The sequence below is a fragment of the Entelurus aequoreus genome, linkage group LG13, assembly GCF_033978785.1.
Source record: "Entelurus aequoreus isolate RoL-2023_Sb linkage group LG13, RoL_Eaeq_v1.1, whole genome shotgun sequence".
Taxonomy (NCBI): Eukaryota; Metazoa; Chordata; class Actinopteri; order Syngnathiformes; family Syngnathidae; genus Entelurus; species Entelurus aequoreus.
The window spans coordinates 21,958,436-21,976,359 of NC_084743.1; the positions used below are offsets into that span (position 1 = coordinate 21,958,436).

Consider the following 17,924-nt stretch of genomic DNA (forward strand, 5'->3'; position numbering starts at 1 on the left):
CACTATCAACACATTTAGTTGCACATTACACAAATCATATTTATATTAGGAGTCTGTATCATTGCAGCGACTATCTTTCGAAACAGCGTGCAGCACTACTATTGCTTCGGTCTGCTTTGTCTGTCTTGGCCATGCAGATCCATCTTCTTCATTACATTCTTCCATTTTTAAAATTTTTTTTTCGAATGGCAGACTCACAATTTTACTCATCTGTCATTCGTTGGAATCATGAAAAGGATACACGTCCTATTGAATTGTGACTGCCTAGCCACGCAGACATCATCAATGCCAGGTTCATTGCAATGTAACGAAAAAATTTAGTTTTGTGTATAAATATGAATATTTTATTGTGCACAACGTTTACTGGATTTGAACGTGCGTCTATTTTTAGTAGGAAATCCACACAACTGGTGATACATGAGGGCCCGTGTTAGAATAATTGCTTCTAAGTTATCACAAAAACTTTGTGTTACATTGAGTGCCCGGTGAGAAGCAAAAGCTGTCTTTGAAACCTACCAAGAGTAAGGCTTGTAAAACTCCACTGTGTAGGGGGGAAGAAAAATGAAGGTGTTCCTGTTTCTTTCAGGTATTATAATCAAAAAGAAAGATATTGTCTGACCCAAGGACTATAAAAGTGAAGAGGAAGCAGGACCAGAATCCCCTCCAGGTGACTTCCTTTTTCAACTGTTTTACGTACGTCTTTTTGAACTGTTTTACGAACCTCTTTTTGAACTCGTTTACGACCTTTTCTGTGAAGTGTTTACGACCTTTTCTTTTGAACTGTTCTGTAACCGAAGGCAACGCTGTTTACGACCCACGTCCCTCTGGAAGCAGCTGTGGTCATGTGGTTGGGAAAGGCAAATAAAGGAGGAGTTGTACAATCTTTCGCCAGAGCGTGCTGATGATTGTACAAGGGTATGGTGTCCAGGCGATTCTCCTCAATATTGAGCCAAATTGAATTCTGTCTCTGTTTGATTCTTTGCTTCTTGTCTTGTTTAATAGATGTTATCAGTGTTTGAACCTGACAACCCGGGTGTTGGCTTGTTGTACTTTAATGGACTGAATTTGCCTGATCAATAAAAATTATTGTTTCTGATAAACTTACATGGCCTCTGTCAAAATTGTTGTTCGGTTTAGCAGCATTCAAAAGCCCATAGAGACAATCACTCATTTAGAATTGCTCAGTCCGTACAACGACCCACAAAACCTGTCACCCGCAATTAAGGTAAAGGAGCACTTAAAATAAATTGGATGATTAATCTGTGTTCATACATGATTAATGCAATCATTTTTTTTGTGATTAATCGCAAAAAAAATTTGACAGCCCTAGTTTATTTACATTGTGACAGTGTAAAAATATACTGTACCGCTCCCCAATATGATTTGTGGCAACTTGCCGAACTTGAAGTATCGAGATGTTATCGTCAAAGTGAGCCATACAGTGGGTCTGGTTCTATTTTTTACCTCATCCCTCACTCAAAGTGTGAGTGAAGAATGCACTACCGACCTGATCAGTCCGAAAGATAAAGCGATTATACAGTGTTATCTGCTCACAGATGCTACCTGGTGGTTGTTTGAGCACACTGCAGCTAGTCCTGGATACATTAACCAACCCCCACTCCAATTGTTCATTCAGGATTCTCACAGGAATGAGGCAAAAACTAACCCAGACCCACTGTTTATCACTTCTTGTATCATATTGTGAGGTACCCCAAGAATCCCGGCCAGAGTTCCATTTCCTGCTTGTATCCCTGAGCGCTATTTCCCCTCACCTGTCCCTGATTGGCAGCCTGTCCACACCTGTTTTCTATCAACTGGCTGCTATTTATGCCTGCCTCGCCCTCCAGTCAGGGCTCGATGATTGTTTGCTGTTTCCTGGTTCCTGTTATCCTATTAAAGTCATGTTTTCCTGCGCTACGCCTGCCATCTCTGCATTTTGAGGTTCACCACCAACAGATTATGACACAGAGTTCGGGTTTCACTATTGTAATTCAGTAAGCTACTTACCTGTCTTCCTTCAGGTCCTCTCACGCCAGGAAGCCCATTAGAGAAAAGTCCACCAGATCCCTCCATGTCATCCTTTTAAACAACAACAGCAATGTTGCTATATCATAAACACACATGATCATTCACCTCGAAAAACACTTGTGAGGTCACACAATCGCTGCTCTAACTAATCCCAAAGATGTCTGATGATGGTTGAGGTCAGGTTCTTTCACACACCCAATTAGGCTAACAATATTTTGAATCATTTGCATAATTTTCATCCTTGCTTTATAAGTTCATTGGAAGATCCAACACATCCCAAAAGCATTTTGTTTGTCAAACTAGGATTTTTGAAACTTTGTTCAAATAAACTTACAAATCCAACACGGTAGCTTGGTCCAGGAGGACCGGGGGGCCCAGGCTGCCCAAGTGGTCCCATTGGGCCAGGTAAACCGGCCAATCCAGGCTCACCATTTCGTCCAGGCAAGCCACCTTCTCCTTGAGCTCCCTGTTGAACGGAAATAATAATAATTTAAGAAATAAGTAAAATACATGCATACATACATACATAAATACTAGGGTTGTACGGTATACCGGTATTAGTATAGTACCGCGTTACTAATGAATCATATTCGGTACTATACCGCCTCTAAAAAGTACCCCCCCCGCACCCCAGTCGTTGTCACCTGACATCCACTGTAATGATACCAAGTACAGGAGTGTATCTAGTCGATACTACAATGATTACATCGATATTTTTTGGCATCACAACATTTTCTTTCGTATAAAAACAAATTGTATTATCTTTATAAACTCAGGAAAAACGTCACTGGACACATGAGGACTTTGAATATGACCAATGTATGATCCTGTAACGACTTTGTATCGGATTGATACCCAAATTTGTGGTATCATCCAAAACTAATGTAAAGCATCCAAACAACAGAAGAATACATGATTATTACATTTTAACATAAGTGTAGATAGAATAGAATATAATTAGGGATGTCCGATAATGGCTTTTTGCCGATATCCGATATTCCGATATTGTCCAACTCTTTAATTACCGATACCGATATCAACCGATACCGATATCAACCGATATATGCAGTCGTGGAATTAACACATTATTATGCCTAATTTGGACAACCATGTATGGTGAAGATAAGGTACTTTTAAAAAAAATAAATAAAATAAGATAACTAAATTAAAAACATTTTCTTGAATAAAAAAGAAAGTAAAACAATATAAAAACAGTTACATAGAAACTAGTAATTAATGAAAATGAGTAAAATTAACTGTTAAAGGTTAGTACTATTAGTGGACCAGCAGCACGCACAATCATGTGTGCTTACAGACTGTATCCCTTGCAGACTGTATTGATATATATTGATATATAATGTAGGAACCAGAATATTGATAACAGAAAGAAATGGGGGGAGGGAGGTTTTTTGGGTTGGTGCACTAATTGTAATTGTATCTTGTGTTTTTTATGTTGATTTAATAAAAAAAAACAAAAAAAAACAAAACAAAACAAAAAAACAAAACAAAAAAACGATACAGATAATAAAAAAAACGATACCGATAATTTCCGATATTACATTTTAACGCATTTATCGGCCGATAATATCGGAAGGCCGATATTATCGGACATCCCTAAATATAATGGAATAGAAAGTACTTTATTGATCCCTGGGGGGAAATTCAGCACCACAGTTTGCTCACAATAAACAATAAACACTTAGGTATTTTTTACCTGTGAGTAATATAAATACAGTCTATTATACAGCATTATTCACATGTGAATAATATAAACAGTCTATTATACAGCATTATTCACATGTGAATAATATAAACAGTCTATTATACAGCATTATTCACATGTGAATAATATAAACACAGTCTATTATACAGCATTATTCACATGTGAATAATATAAATACAGTCTATTATATATACAGCATTATTCACATGTGAATAACATAAATAGAGTCTATTATACATTTAAGTACAGTCAAAAAGGAACATATGCATTATACAGTCTGATGGCGGTCGGTATGAACATGTTAAAAGAGAAAGTAAGCAGATATTAACAGTAAATGAACAAGTAGATTAATAATTCATTTTTCTACCACTTGTCCTTAATCATTTTGACAAAATAATAGAATGGAAAATTACACAATATGTTAATGCATATGTCAGCAGACTAAATTAGGAGCCTTTGTTTGCTTACTTACTAATAAAAAACAAGTTGTCTTGTATGTTCACTATTTTGATTAAGGAAAAACTTGCAATAAGAAACATATGTTTAATGTGCCGTAAGATTTTTTGTTAAAATAAAGCCAATAATGCAATTTTTGTGGTGCCCTTTATTTAGAAAAGTACCGAAAAGTACAGAAAAGTTTCGAAATACATTTTGGTGCCGGTACCGGTACCAAAATATTGGTATCGGGACAACACTAATACATACACACATAACAAATAAATGTTTTGAAAATGCAAATAATCAAGAAAATGTCTGCTCTATAGCAGTCTAATTCCGAATTAATCGTCAGCTTTGCAATTTAAAATTGTTGCAACAACTCTCTGAATGATGTGATAAGTCACAACTGTTCAAATAAAAAAGAAAAGAAAATGAGAAGCAGAACTAAAACTCCAGCGGGACAATCCTTCGTGCTGAGGCCCAGTCACTTGCATAAGAGGATTAAAAGAATAGTAGGAGGATGGAGGAAGAGGAGGGAGATTGATGAAGACAGAAAAAGTTTAAAAAAAATTATGAAATAGATACACACTGCGTTGTCTTTAAGTACTTTTTAATTAATAATATGAGGTTTGATTTCAGGATTGTGTAACACGTTCAGCCTTTAGCTCAAGCTTTGCAAGTCAGATTTACTATGTAGCAGGAATTTAACCTCTTAAGGCCCAAGCTGTTTGTTTACATGCTTTTTTTTATTTATTTATCTTTGCTTTGGGCTTATTGGACCCTAATTAGAATAAAAACTAAGAATCATCTTTTGATATAATGTACTTAGTCCACAAGTACACACACGTGTACTTCATGTGTAGTGCCATGCTAATTCTTATTTTTACACTTTTTTTTTTCCAAATTCCATTGTATGTTATACTCTTCTGACACCACCAGATGGCAGTATAAATGTCCACATAAGTGGCCATAAGACCCCAATTCAGTAGTGTACACACTTTTGGAAATAAGAGCTAAAAGGTGCTGTCCACGCATGTGGCCACTAAGCCTTTAGAGGTAAGGAAACAAAAAAAAACAACATCTTTTACCTTCTCTCCAATTGGTCCAGAAGCACCAACCACACCAGAATCCCCCTAAGATAGGACACACAATATAATGATGTCACACTGTATACATTCAGGTATAAACACCTTCACGTTAGGATTATGAACTTTACAGTACAGATAAGAACGAAATTTCGTTGCATTCGCTCATGGTAGTGCAGGATAAAAAAGCAATAAGGTGCAGATATAAATAGATTACTGTACAGATAAATATATTGCACTTTTGCATATGCATCCAGGTTTATGGATGTATGTTATATTGTCTTTATATTCCAGCGAGTTAATCCATTTTTGGGGGGAATTGAGGGGATTATTATGATGCGTTTAAGAGTCTTATAGTGAAATATATAGTGAAATATTTGTACGAAATATTTACAAAATAGCCTGTCAAAGATCATCTCTATGAAAACACTTGCAAAAATGTGAGATTCTGACTCTCACTCACTCTTTTTTAACTGAACTCACGTGCCATCAGTAGCCCAAATCCTGAAAAAGAGAGGACCTAAAGAACTATAACTAAAGAAGTTGAACAAATGACTTCTGACTGCATCTGAAGTAAACAAGCTACAGCAACACCTTAGTTACGTAAATCACATTACAAAAAAACAAAACAACTGTTACTACAAAAAAAAGGAGAGGACTTAAAGGTGTGCCTTGAGGGACGCCACAGTTATGTAAATAACAAGTTTGGACCCCAGTGTTCTATGTTTGCTAGCAAGGTTAAAATGTCAATGCAAGTCAGTGGTCTAAGTTCCTCTCTACAACGGGAGCACTCTTGTGTTTTTAGGAATTTGCCGCGAAAATGTTTGTCTCCCAAGTTTTGAACTGAACTCGGGGGCCGGTATGTGGTCATTCCCGGGCCAAATTTGGCCACATTGGAAGCGATACCCAAAAAACTACACATGCTTTTAAATTACTTTCATTAATGGTTGTTATCATCAGTCTTAACTTAAAATGCATTAGATATAATTGATTGCCTCTTTATTACCTTCTACAAAACCCGTTTCCATATGAGTTGGGAAATTGTGTTAGATGTAAATATAAACGGAATAAAATGAATTGCAAATCCTTTTCAACCCATATTCAATTGAATGCACTACAAAGACAAGATATTTGATGTTCAAACTCATAAACTTTATTTTTTTTTTGCAAATAATAATTAACTTAGAATTTCATGGCTGCAACACGTGCCAAAGTAATTGGGAAAGGGCATGTTCACCACTGTGTTACATGGCCTTTCCTTTTAACAACACTCAGTAAACGTTTGGGAACTGAGGAGACACATTTTTTAAGCTTCTCAGGTGGAATTCTTTCCCATTCTTGCTTGATGTACAGCTTAATTTGTTCAACAGTCCGGGGGTCTCTGTTGTGGTATTTTAGGCTTCATAATGCACCACACATTTTCAATGGTCTGGACTACAGGCAGGCCAGTCTAGTACCCGCACTCTTTTACTATGAAGCCACGTTGATGTAACACGTGGCTTGGCATTGTCTTGCTGAAATAAGCAGGGGCGTCCATGGTAACGTTGCTTGGATGGCAACATATGTTGCTCCAAAACCTGTATGTACCTTTCAGCAGTAATGGCGCCTTCACAGATGTGTAAGTTACCCATGTCTTGGGCACTAATACACCCCCATACCATCACAGATGCTGGCTTTTCAACTTTGCGCCTATAACAATCCGGATGGTTCTTTTCCTCTTTGGTCTGGAGGACACGACGTCCACAGTTTCCAAAAACAATTTGAAATGTGGACTCGTCAGACCACAGAACACTTTTCCACTTTGTATCAGTCCATCTTAGATGAGCTCAGGGCCAGCGAAGCCGACGGCGTTTCTGGGTGTTGTTGATAAACGGTTTTCGCCTTGCATAGGAGAGTTTTAACTTGCACTTACAGATGTAGCGACCAACTGTAGTTACTGACAGTGGGTTTCTGAAGTGTTCCTGAGCTCATGTGGTGATATCCTTTACACACTGATGTCGCTTGTTGATGCAGTACAGCCTGAGGGATCGAAGGTCACGGGCTTAGCTGCTTACGTGCAGTGATTTCTCCAGATTCTCTGAAACCTTTGATGATATTACGGACCGTGAATGGTGAAATCCCTAAATTCCTTGCAATAGCTGGTTGAGAAAGGTTTTTCTTAAACTGTTCAACAATTTGCTCACGCATTTGTTGACAAAGTGGTGACCCTCGCTTCATCCTTGTTTGTCAATGACTGAGCATTTTATGGAATTTACTTTTATACCCAATCATGGCACCCACCTGTTCCCAATTTGCCTGTTCACCTGTGGGATGTTCCAAATAAGTGTTTGATGAGCATTCCTCAACTTTATCAGTATTTATTGCCACCTTTCCCAACTTCTTTGTCACGTGTTGCTGGCATCAAATTCAAAAGTTAATGATTATTTGCAAAAAAATAGTTTTTATCAGTTTGAACATCAAATATGTTGTCTTTGTAGCATATTCAACTGAATATGGGTTGAAAATGATTTGCAAATCATTGTATTCCGTTTATATTTACATCTAACACAATTTCCCAACTCATATGGAAACAGGGTTTGTACACATAAAATCTCAGTAGTTGATGCAGGTTCTGCTTTTGTCCAAATGTTACTGAAATAGGTAATGCATGTTTGCTTAATGGAATGCTCAATTAAAATACATAAAACAATAGAAAAATACATGTTTATCTGTTGAATTACTAGTTGGTTATTACAACAATGTTCTGTCCAAGGTCAAAGTGTATCCAATTACCTTTTCTCCCTTAGGACCAGGAATTCCTGGCCTGCCATCAACACCTGGTAAACCAGACAAGCCCTATAGGACAGAGAACGGCCAATTATCATAACCATGATTCCGAAAGTTTATAAATAAACTGGAATTATCCGATTATTTATTAACCATTAAGAAAAACCAATACACTTACGGGTTGACCAGGTGCTCCATCTTTTCCTGGTGGTCCAGCAACTCCAGAAGCAGATGCTGTACCTGGATTAAAGGGGCCAAAAACACCAGGTGGACCAGGGGGACCCGGTGGTCCTGGTATCCCTGGGAGTCCCTACATCAAAAAACAATCTATGATGTTTTTAAACAGGTGCAGAACAAACCAGTCCTCTTTTAAATAAGAATGTCAATAAAAGATGTTTTTTCCTCCCCTTTGACAAATATGATTAAATTATTGTTACCCGCAAAGACTCCAGATCGGGGAATCCTGAGCCCTCCATGTCCACAAAAGTCTGAAATACATCCATTAAAAATGTTAAATAAGCTCCAAAAAGGTTGTAGGTATACATGACTCAGCATATAACCTGACTCACAGGTCGGGCTCCCGGTGCTGGGGGCCCGGGAGGTCCTGGGGGTCCCCGAAGGCCAGGCTGACCCTCCCCACGATCCCCCTGCAATTAGATAATATAAGGAGCATATTTAGCCACTCATGTCAAAACTAATTGTTTCATTACAGATTCAATCATGGACATTTTTTTTTTTTTTGTATATATTGTTTGTGAAATCACCTAACATGTATACTGTGTAAACGTACATAATTTATCAATTTTTTTTAACATATTTTTTTTATATACATGTTACAGGTAATATATATTTTATTATTGAATGTATCAAATGTGATGAATATTTAATGGACCACCATGGAAACAGGCCTTTTGGCTTTTTGTGCCATCCATTTGCCTTTTTAAAGCATTACATGGATTCAGTTCTTTAAGATATCAATGAACTTATCAATCAATCAATCAATCAATAGTTTAATACATCCTGCGTCTCTTTAGTGCCGCCCTAGGGGCTCCCTGGAGCATTTTTAAAAAAGTATTGAAAATGGAAAAAGATGGGGGGGGGGGGAAATATTTTTTTGTTTTAATATGTTTTTTGTTTGAGGACAAACATGACACAAACCTTCCCAATTGTTAGAAAGCACACCGAATATTGTTTTGTCCTACTAATTTTGGCGGTTCTTGAACTCACCATAATGTGGACTGTGATGTAACAGTATGTTTACATGTAAAATCTTAAGTTAAAGTTAAAGTACCAATGATTGTCACACACACACTAGGTGTGGTGAAATTTGTCCTCTGCACTTGACCCATCCCCTTGATCACCCCCTGGGAGGTGAGGGGAGCAGTGGGCAGCAGCGGTGCCGCGCCCGGGAATCCTTTTGGTGATTTAAACCCCAATTCCAACCCTTGATGCTGAGTGCCAAGCAGGGAGGTAATGGGTCCCATTTTTATAGTCTTTGGTATGACTCGGCCGGGGTTTGAACTCACAACCTACCGATCTCAGGTAGGCCACTGAGTCTCATTTTGTCCACCAAACGTTTTATGCTGTGCGTGAATGCACAACAGTGCGCTTTGTTGATATTATTGACTTGTTGGAGTGCTAATCAGGCATATTTGGTCACTGCATGACTGCAAGCTAATCGGTGCTAACATGCTATTTAGGCTAGCTGTATGTACATATTGCATCATTATGCCTTGTTTGTAGGTATATTTGAGCTCATTTAGTTCCCTTTACTTACGTCCTCTGTGTATTTAATTTATATTTGAATGTTTCATGACAAATTATCTGTATGTAATATTGGCTGCATTTCTGTTAGTTGTTTGTGCGCCATGTTGTTCCAGACCACAGCAAACATTACCTAGCTTGCCAAAGATTATAATAAATCTATTAAAACAAAACAGCCTGTCGTTTCCTTTAACTTGGACACACACATCTATACCTTTGGCCATACTAAGACAGTCATTTCCAGGAGTTATCTCACCTTCTGAGTAGCCTCTGATTTACTAATGGGTTCTAATGTTGTAAAAATGTGTAGAATAAATATTAAATTTCAACAATTCTGTCAATGAAGATTTGCTTCAGCCTGCGACACATAGTCATTTTGATAGTAGGCTATTATAGCTAATATAGACACTTGCGTCATGTGTTGCCTTCATTATAACACTTATATACGACTTTTAAAGTCATTTTGATTGTAGGCTATCATAGCTAATATAGACACTTACGTCATGTGTTGCCTTCATTATAACACTTATAGAAGCCTTTTAATTTTTTGCGGCTCAAGACAGATTAGTTTTTTGTATTTTTGGCCCAATATGGCTCTTTCAACATTTTGGGTTGCCGACCCCCTAGTGGTACACGTACCACACTTTGCGGGGATTACAGTTATTTGTGTACCTTTGCGTTATTGTTTACGACAGTGGTCCCCAACCTTTTTGTAGCTGGGGACCGGTCAACGCTTGAAAATTTGTCCCACGGACCGGGGGGTGTGGGGGGGGGGGGATTTTTTTTTTCCATTTTTTTTTTTCATAAAGAAATACAATCATGTGTGCTTACGGACTGAATCCCTGCAGACTGTATTTATATATATTGATATATAATGTATATATTGTGTTTTTTATGTTGATTTAATTAAAAAAAATTAAAAAAATATATTTTTATTTTATTTTAATTTTTTTTTTATTTCTTGCGCGGCCCGGTACCAATCGGCCCGGTGGTTGGGGACCACTGGTTTACGATGTTTACTCCAATTTTCATCTGACCTTCTCTCCTTTTGGTCCAGAATCACCCGGGGTTCCTGGAAAGCCTCGGGGTCCTTCACGGCCCTGAATTAAAAAGGCCGTAATGTTAAGGCATCGAAAGACGGATTGAGTATGGTACATGCAAAATAGATGTGTGGATTCACTACACACTCTTTCAAATAAACACAACTCACCGTTTTACCGTCCTCTCCAGGATCACCCTGTGTAAAATATGTATATTAATACACACATTTCAATATGCAAAGAACATATATAATGTAATTTAAATTGGCCTGATAAATTGAGCAACACAGTAAAATCAACATTTGCCGATTTCTGGTACACCAAAGCAAAAATGTGTTTTTTTTCACCTGAAATGAGAAATGGTCAATATGTAGCACACTCACTGGTTCTCCATCAGTTCCAGGTGCTCCTCGGGCTCCAGGTCCACCTTGGGGTCCAGGTGGTCCTCGAGGACCAGGTACACAGGAAGTCCCTGAGCCCTCTTTGCACACTGAGACCCCGGATGCCTGACCTGGAAGGCCAGGGGGACCAGGGGGGCCCGGGGAGCCAGAAGGGCCGGGCTCACCTTTCTTGCCTTGGGTTCCAAAACCTGCATTGCCCTGAAAAATGAATGAGCATAGTTTTTGTGATTCTTTTTCTGGTAAAGAATAGCAAAGAAGTATTAATAACAGGCTGGTTTTAGGATATATACGTTAGTACCATGGATCCAGTTTATGTCAAAGCCCCCATGGCCGGCTAACATCAACATAATTGTCATCATGACCGAAATCGGAACCAAAACTAACCATTACCTGCATATTTATTTGTGACGTTTGCCAGAGACCGATTCAATCAGATTCTGATTCCTGGGACGACAATTTGATTCAGAATCTATTCTCGATTCAACACGATTCTCGATTGAAACTGATTCTCTCAACCTATTATTTGGTATAATAAGTATAATGAAACTGTGTTACCTATTAGAAAAGTTCCTTATGGTTGCATGGAGATGCCCTAAAAAGGCCTTTAAAAATTGATTCTTATGTATATAAAAAAAAAACCTTCTAAATCCAGTTTTGAAAATGATTAATCGTTTAAAAATCGAGATGAATAAGAATTGTGATTCGAATGTGAGTCAGTTTTTTGTGCACCCCTTCCATTTGTACATTATTTTTTTAAAATTGTTATCTCATTGTAATTGTATCGTGTATGGACTAGTTTTGAGACTACGAGTTGTCACAATTAGAGATGTCAGATAATGGCTTTTTTGCCGACATCCGATATTCCGATATTGTCCAACTCATAAATACCGATTCCGATGTCAACCGTTACCGATATATACAGTCGTGGGATTAACACATTATTATGCCTAATTTTGTTGTGATGCCCCGCTGGATGCATTAAACAATGTAACAAGGTTTTGCAAAATAAGAGAACAACTTCAACTCAAGTTTTTTCTCTGCAAAGTCTTTAGGCGACAACTGTGTGGTACTACTTTTTTTCGGTGTTTGCTTTTTCATCCATCTTCCGCTTGTATTCATCGTGTATCTCCTTAGGATTCTTGAAGAGGTGGGAGATCAAATTGCTCGTATTAAAGGAAGACGTCTTTGTTCCTCCTCGCATAACCAACTTTTTGCAGTCATTGCAAATTGCCAGTTTTGTATCCGTCGGACACACTTTAAAATAATCCCAAATCATAGACATGGTGTCGTTAGTCAGTCACCGAGCGAGCTCGCTTGTTAGCCACGGCTACAGCACCGGCAACAATACACTCTTCTTGTTGTTATGCTACGCTCGCGGCGGTTTGATGAGGTCATCAAGCATCGACAGTAAACCTCTCATGCTGCAGTCGTCAACTCCTTTGTTGTGTGTGGGAGAGGAGAGAGAGGAGGGGCTGCTGACTGGGAGACGCAACTGCTCTGTACTTCTCCCTACGTCCGTGTTTTACCGGATATGTACCGCTCCGTACAGCGGCGTTTTAAAAAGTCCTTAATTTTACTTTTTGAAACTGATACCGATAATTTCCGATATTATATTTTAAAGCATTTATCGGCCGATAATATCGACAGGCCGATATTATCGGACATCCTAAGTCACAATACAACTTTTTCACTTCCAATACCAGTATTGGAGCCTTGCATATTGGCTGCATGTTGGTCCGATATGACCCACATATATTTACGTGTATGTTTTTGTAGTGTGGAACGTTAGAAAAGGTTTGATCAAGTGAAATGAGTCAAACAAAGAACAATGAAAAAAACTAACCTATTTATTATTAACCGTCTTGAATGGACGTATGCTGTCTTTAAAGGCCTACTGAAACCCACTACTACCGACCACGCAGTCTGATAGTTTATATATCAATGATGAAATGTTAACATTGCAACACATGCCAATACGGCCGGGTTAACTTATAAAGTGACTTTTAAAACTTCCGGCTGAAACGTCGCGGTATGATGACGTATGCGCGTGACGAAGTCAGAGTAACGGAAGTTATGGTACCTGTAGAATCCTATACAAAAAGCTCTGTTTTCATTTCATAATTCCACAGTATTTTGGACATCTTTTGCAATTTGTTTAATGAACAATGAAGGCTGCAAAGAAGACAGTTGTAGGTGGGATCGGTGTATTAGCAGCGGACTACAGCAACACAACCAGGAGGACTTTGTTGGAGCGCTAGCCGCGCTAGCCGCGCTACCCGCGCTAGCCGCCGACCTCACCTTGACTTCCCACGTCTCCGGGCCGCCAAACGCATCGGGTGAAGTCCTTCGTCCTTCTGCCGATCGCTGGAACGCAGGTGAGCACGGGTGTTGATAAGTAGATGAGGGCTGGCTGGCGTAGGTGGAGAGCTAATGTTTTTAGCATAGCTCTGTGAGGTCCCGTTGCTAAGTTGCTTGGTTAGCTTCAATGGCGTCGTTAGCACAGCATTGTTAACCTTCGCCAGCCTAGAAAGCATTAACCGTGTATTTACATGTCCACGGTTTAATAGTATTGTTGATTTTCTATCTATCCTTCCTTCTATCCTTTATTTTTTTGTTTCTATATGCAGTTAAAGCACGATGCTATCACGTTAGCTCGTAGCTAAAGCATTTCGCCAATGTATTGTCGTGGAGATAAAAGGCACTGAATGTCCATTTTGCGTTCTCGACTCTCATTTTCAAGAGGATATAGTATCCGAGGTGGTTTAAAATACAAATCCGTGATCCACAATAAAAAAAGGAGAGTGTGGAATCCAATGAGCCAGCTTGTACCTAAGTTACGGTCAGAGCGAAAAAAGATACGTCCATCACTGCCTCTCAAGTCCTTCACTGTAACGTTCCTCATCTACGAATCTTTCATCCTCGCTCAAATTAATGGGGTAATCATCACTTTCTCGGTCCGAATCTCTCTCGCTCCATTGTAAACAATGGGGAATTGTGAGGAATACTAGCTCCTGTGACGTCACGCTACTTCCGGTACAGGCAAGGCTTTTTTTAATCAGCGAGCAAAAGTTGCAAACTTTATCGTCGATTTTCTCTATTAAATCCTTTCAGCAAAAATATGGCAATATCGCGAAATGATCAAGTATGACACATAGAATGGATCTGCTATTCCCGTTTAAATAAAAAAAAATCATTTCAGTAGGCCTTTAAGTTGAAGTGGAGTGGTAATTGTTTTTTGGTTACGCCTAGTGGCCTTTATTAAGTTAAGCTAATGATGCGGCGTTGAATGATGCGGACACATTTGTTACTGGATACTCTCTAATAGGCTTCTGCCTCGGACACTTTATACATGTAATTACTTTGCAACTACATCTATTTGATACTTGTTTGTATTCACAAATGTTGTTTTTTTAGACTTCATGTAAGAACACTTATTACATATGTCTAGCTTGTGCGCTACTACAGAGTTAGCTAAACAGCCTGTCGACAAGGGCTACAGTTGCTAATGATGAGGAAATCCCTGCCCCGTAACGTTGCGGTAGGGAATTGCAAGTCCTGAGTTCAGCCGTTGTAATGGCAACATTAATATTTATGTAATCTATTGTCTAAAACCCAAGTTTGAGTCTAAGTGTTTGCATTGGTCTGTTTTTTTGTCTTAATATAAAACACTTTTATGACCCTTATACATTCTTGGGGCTTGCTGGAGATGTCTCTACTCAGTTCTTCTTACACCCTCACCCCCACCTTTTCCAAGTATGAGACAAAGATTGCTGTGATGTTCGAAGATCACTAATTTATATTGTATTAGTCCTTTGGCCAAAAGGCTACACTCCAAATGGGTTTCTTTTATGAATGACATTGTATTAACTGCCTTTCCATGTTTAATTAGGCTAATATCCCAATTAGATAGAGTGTGTGTTGCTCATCTTCTCCCCCCCTTCCCCTTCTAGGATAGGACGTTTTGCCCCAAACCCTCCTCCTTTTTCTCACATTTCCCAAAGCAAATTTAAACATCTTGAAGATTTCTCTCTCTCTCGGTTCTTCTTCCGCTCCTTCTTTCTAAACAACTTTTTTTTTCTATGTAAACTGATTTTACTTGGAATCTCAAATAAAGACTTGAAAGGACCGTAGCTTTGTCTGGCTAGTTCTGTATAGAATAGGAAACAAATCCAGAACCCCTTCAACCTTAATGCCGTGAAACATCTCTCAACACTACAAGGCTAAACCCAAATTATTTGACATAGTTGAAAGTTTTTCAATGCAGTAATTACTTTGCCAAGGATGCCTTGAATATCTCATTTGTCCTGGTCACAGGATTCTCAGGGCATTGAATCGATCGCAACTGGACTGTCCAAATGGTCTTAGAAGACGTTTTGCCTCTCATCCGAGCAGGCTTCATCAGTTCATGCTCACAGACATACAGTAGATAAGACATCTTTAGTCGGAGGGCCTGGTGCAGGATCCATTAACGTGCATGAAGGAGAATGAGGGGCCGTTAGGGACATTATTTAGAATTACCTCTTACTTACACTACTGAAATGCTCTCACATAAACAACTGAAATGTTTTTCTTTCACACACACTACTGAAACACTCACACACACTACTGAAACACTCTCATTCACACTACTGAAACACTCTTATACACACTACTGGAATGCTCTCACATGAACTGAGTTTTTCAGTTATTATTCAATTACTTTTTGAGAAAAGTAAGTTTTGACCACAATGACAATGAATCGATCGCAACTGGACTGTCCAAATTGTCTTAGAAGACGTTTTGCCTCTCATCCGAGCAGGCTTCATCAGTTCATGCTCACAGACATACAGTAGATAAGACATCTTTAGTCGGAGGGCCCGGTAAAGGATCCATGAACGTGCATGAAGGAGTATGAAGGGCCGTTAGGGACATTATTTAGAAATACCTCTTACTTACACTACTGAAATGCTCTCACATAAACAACTGAAAAGTTTTTCTTTCACACACACTACTGAAACACTCTCACACACACTACTGAAACACTCTCATACACACTACTGAAACACTCTTATACATACTACTGAAATGCTCTCACATAAACGACTGAAAAGTTTTTCTTTCACGCACACTACTGAAACACTCTCACACACACTACTGAAACACTCTCATTCACACTACTGAAACGCTCTTATACACACTACTGAAATGCTCTCACATAAACTGAGTTTTTCAGTTATTATTCCATTACTTTTTGAGAAAAGTAAGTTTTGACCACAATGACAGCAAAACTTTTGTAAAAGTGCAAATCCTTCTCCCGGTAGCTATCAACCTACAAAAAAATGACTGAATCGGTGTGTTTTGTTAATTGCGGTGGTAAAAAATATATATTGTGTTGCTTTTATTTTGAACTGAACAGGAACTCAGTTCTGTGTGGGCAGACAATTAACGCTGCTTGGCAATGAAATGAAATTAAATTACAACTCATGTCAACAAAAACGGATCAAATTAGAAATGACTCTTTTGGATGCCAAGTTCTATGTCAAGACCGTGTATGTCCATGGACCCGAACGTGATGAGTTGGTCGACATAGACGGGACATAAGTGGGTTCCTCTGTAGTAGTAAAGTATATTTTTTGAAAAAAAATTATGTAGATGTATTCTGCCGACTCACCTTTGCTCCACTTTCCCCAGGTTCTCCCTAAAAATGAAGAATAAAATAGTATATTACCAAATATTTAAAACGAGCTTAACTACAGTATATTTGCACAAGTATACAATATTTATATTTAAAATAGCACAATACAATACATAATGGAAAACGTAGAAAAAAAAAATTCAAGTAAATACATATGTTTAACAGCTTTTTTCAAATGTGTTACTTTCCTCTTGTTCCTCTTTTAAGTAGTTTTAATCCGAAATTTTGTAGGAAAAAACAAAAAAAAGAAATATTTCTGGCATTTTCAATAGTTCTATGCACTCTAATAATTACATCACACAACAATATTTTTTTAAAAATAGCTCCATACCTTTTCGCCTCGGACTCCGCCTTGTGAGCCAACTGCAGAGCTAGAACCGGCATCTCCTTTTGTCCCTGTGAACCCTCGGTCTCCTTTCTCGCCTCGGTCCCCTCGGTCTCCTTTAGCCCCAGCTGGTCCTACAATACAACAACACCCAAATTCCTGCTAAACCACTTAATTTGTATGTAATGTTATAAATAAGTCCTACATCTACTAAGTCATTCAGAGTTAAAACCATGCAAGTATTTATTTTATACAGTAGGGAAAGTATTAATATGGTCCCTTTCCAGGGAGGTGGGGCTTGATCATTTTGCTGAAAATGATGGAAAGTGCCACTCTACATAGCAACTGACACTGTGGTCAAAGTTGGAATTGCCACAAAACACATTTTAAGATATTCAACACTCTACTGCCATCTGGTGGCTAAAGTGGATAGTGCAACCCGCCAATTTGTCATGTTTTACATGTCAGGTAAACCGTGAATAATGAGGGCATATTAATCCCCTACTGCTTTTCCATTTCAAAGCAACCCGTTGTTCACTTCCTGTTCTCATTTTGTAGCGCAACTTAAATCAATGAATAATAAATACAACTGTTCTCTTAAATTAATACTTAAATGCATTTTGATTTACATATTGAGATGACTGAGATTAAGAACGTTAGAACGTTTAATGTTAACTGGC

At 38.4% G+C, this 17,924-nt stretch overlaps 1 protein-coding gene across 3 annotated transcripts in view; it reads right to left on the reverse strand.

Moving 5' to 3' along the window:
- The window catches only part of col18a1a (collagen type XVIII alpha 1 chain a), a 209,535-nt gene that overhangs the window by 26,741 nt on the left and 164,870 nt on the right, over nt 1–17,924 (reverse strand). For all 3 annotated transcript variants that reach the window (XM_062067588.1, XM_062067589.1, XM_062067587.1), the window contains 12 exons: nt 17,251–17,378; nt 16,896–16,922; nt 11,228–11,443; nt 11,015–11,041; nt 10,842–10,904; nt 8,610–8,687; nt 8,478–8,528; nt 8,219–8,350; nt 8,047–8,109; nt 5,278–5,322; nt 2,363–2,494; nt 2,008–2,079 (listed from right to left, as the gene is read on the reverse strand). In XM_062067588.1, the coding sequence (XP_061923572.1) occupies nt 2,008–2,079; nt 2,363–2,494; nt 5,278–5,322; nt 8,047–8,109; nt 8,219–8,350; nt 8,478–8,528; nt 8,610–8,687; nt 10,842–10,904; nt 11,015–11,041; nt 11,228–11,443; nt 16,896–16,922; nt 17,251–17,378 (1,034 nt within the window). The remainder of the gene's footprint in view (nt 1–2,007; nt 2,080–2,362; nt 2,495–5,277; nt 5,323–8,046; nt 8,110–8,218; nt 8,351–8,477; nt 8,529–8,609; nt 8,688–10,841; nt 10,905–11,014; nt 11,042–11,227; nt 11,444–16,895; nt 16,923–17,250; nt 17,379–17,924) is intronic.